The 2,216-nt window shown below is 40.4% G+C and overlaps 1 protein-coding gene across 1 annotated transcript; it reads right to left on the bottom strand.

Annotated features, from left to right (window-relative positions):
* Positions 1-284: 284 nt before the first annotated feature.
* On the bottom strand, positions 285-1,808 carry LOC121940886 (GMP reductase 1-like; the record flags this gene model as incomplete). The annotated part of the gene is made up of 3 exons (XM_042483565.1): positions 285-451; positions 542-584; positions 1,702-1,808. Coding segments are annotated over 3 exons (314 nt in total), but the record flags the coding sequence as incomplete, so codon positions are not given.
* Between the last annotated feature and the right edge of the window lie 408 nt (positions 1,809-2,216).

Consider the following 2,216-nt stretch of genomic DNA (forward strand, 5'->3'; position numbering starts at 1 on the left):
GTTATTGTGTGTTTCATACTGCATTTATTTTTGTGCGATTTGTAGTTACTTATTATAGTGCAAGAAATCTGCATGGGGCACTTAAATTGAGGTTGTTGTGTGTTTTTGTGCCAACTTTTGTTTTGCAAGGTGTGCACTGTTTGCACAAGTAACTTGGTCACTTGTTCTTTTGATAAATTAAATAGACAAAAACTAAACTATCAAGGAGAATAGGAATCCTTTTTGAAGCGCGCTGATTTGGACAATTGATGGAACCAAATGCATGAACTCCTGATTTGCTTAGTCGCTCACCTGTATTCAGCAACTCCACCCACATATTTCTTCATGGCTGTGTCCGAGCTCATGCCGTAGAAGAGTTTGTATTTCTTGCCGTTCTTCTCGATGACCTCCCCGGTGCACTGGTCGTGCCCTGCAAGCATTCCTCCCATCATCACAAAGTCCGCCCCTGCACCTGGGGAACAAAGGCAGAGAGGTCGTGGTTGGATTTATAAGACATTACAGCTCAGTCATATATTACCCAGTATTGTGGTTGAATACTTACCAAAGGCCTTTGCTACATCACCTGGGCAACTGCAGCCACCGTCCTGAACAGAGAAAAAAAAACATATATAGCCTCACATTGAATCACAGATCATCAGTTTTTGAAGACTGAGGATGCCCTCTTGTGGCTCCAACCCAGTACTTTTATCACTGTACTCATGTTAAAATAAATGCAATCACTTCTGTCATTGTGCCTTAGCAAGTAAACCTCTCTGAAACACTTACTAACCACGATTATTAGGCTATAATGTTGATTTGCATTATAGAGTCGGTGAGGAATCTTGGATGTTTTTTGGACCCTGTCCTGTGCAGACAACTCAGTAGCTTAAAGTAACATTATGCAGAAGTTTTGGGTTGGTGCTTCGGTCTGACCATCAAACGAACGCACCGGTATTTGACGACTTATGAATGAGACTCAAAAATCAACTAAAAGTTGCATAATGTTTCGTTAACATTAAAAATGAGTGCTCACTTTTCAGTGCAAATCACTAAATGCAAACTATGTTGTTGTACTTTCATATTTGTCCTTTAGCTGTCACCAGCAGTACTATAGGTGGGCCATTTGGTTGGTTGCTCAGTTCCTAAGAGTTCCCCACCCTTTAGTCTTTGCCCTGGGAAACTGAAATTTGGTATTGAAGTTGTGTGTGTGTGTAAAGATGTGTGTTTGCGTTCAGTGGCCAATAAAGAAAGGTGCATGACTTCCAAATAGATTCACAGACTTAAAAAAGATTTTCTTAAGAAAGACTGGCCATGAGCAGCCTCCATGTTGAGGTGCCATGCACCCTTTCATAAGTCATGAACCAGTTGTTGCATCACTGAGCAGGTGACTAAGTGTTTGTGAGGTTGTGTGTGTGAATGCATGAGCATGTGCAGACATGCATGTATGTGGTTGAGGCTATCACACATTTGCACTTGTTAATTTTAGCATTTTCTTTATCTGAGGCAGATTTTTGCTGCAGTGCATCCTTGACGGGTCCCTGACCTCTAAAGGATGGACTTTTACCAACTTGCTCATTTACCTTTTTTTAGATTTCCTTTCCACACAGAGAGGAAGATAGCTTTAAGAAGTACACTGTGCCTAATATATACTAAATACATAATACTAACATTAGTAACTTTGGCTTTACTTTATTATTTTTCTGTGCTGTGATGTGGACTTACAGAGATAATGTGTCCTTTGAGTCCATGGGCTGAGTCTGCACACTCTATTACAGCACTGAGTTGTGGGTAGCCCACTCCTGTCTTGATTCTTGTCGTGCACACAGACCCTGCAACACACAGTTCACAGTGCACACATTCGAGAAGTCCACCTTCATGCAACCATCCCTGTCTGTGTTTAATTACTGCTGCTGTAGCTACAGGAAGCTGTTGTCTTTCAGATCTGGTGCTGTTAGTACAGGTGGCTATTCTCCAAGATAGGGACAGATAACACCAGATGTCTCCCACCATACAAGGAACAAATGATAAAAAGGGAATGCAATGTTTTTTTTATCCAAAACAAAGTAATGGTCAGAAGCTTGCACAAAGCTGACACACTGATTGCATGGCTCCGCGAGCAGGAGAACTTAGCTGTTTCAGTAAATACATCATGGACTGAGAAATTAAATGTCAATATAATATAATATAATATAATATATCATTTTAATGAATAATTATTATATTTTGGACATTTTGCC

Source organism: Plectropomus leopardus, unplaced genomic scaffold (assembly GCF_008729295.1).
Source record: "Plectropomus leopardus isolate mb unplaced genomic scaffold, YSFRI_Pleo_2.0 unplaced_scaffold9738, whole genome shotgun sequence".
In the NCBI taxonomy this organism is placed as follows: Eukaryota; Metazoa; Chordata; class Actinopteri; order Perciformes; family Serranidae; genus Plectropomus; species Plectropomus leopardus.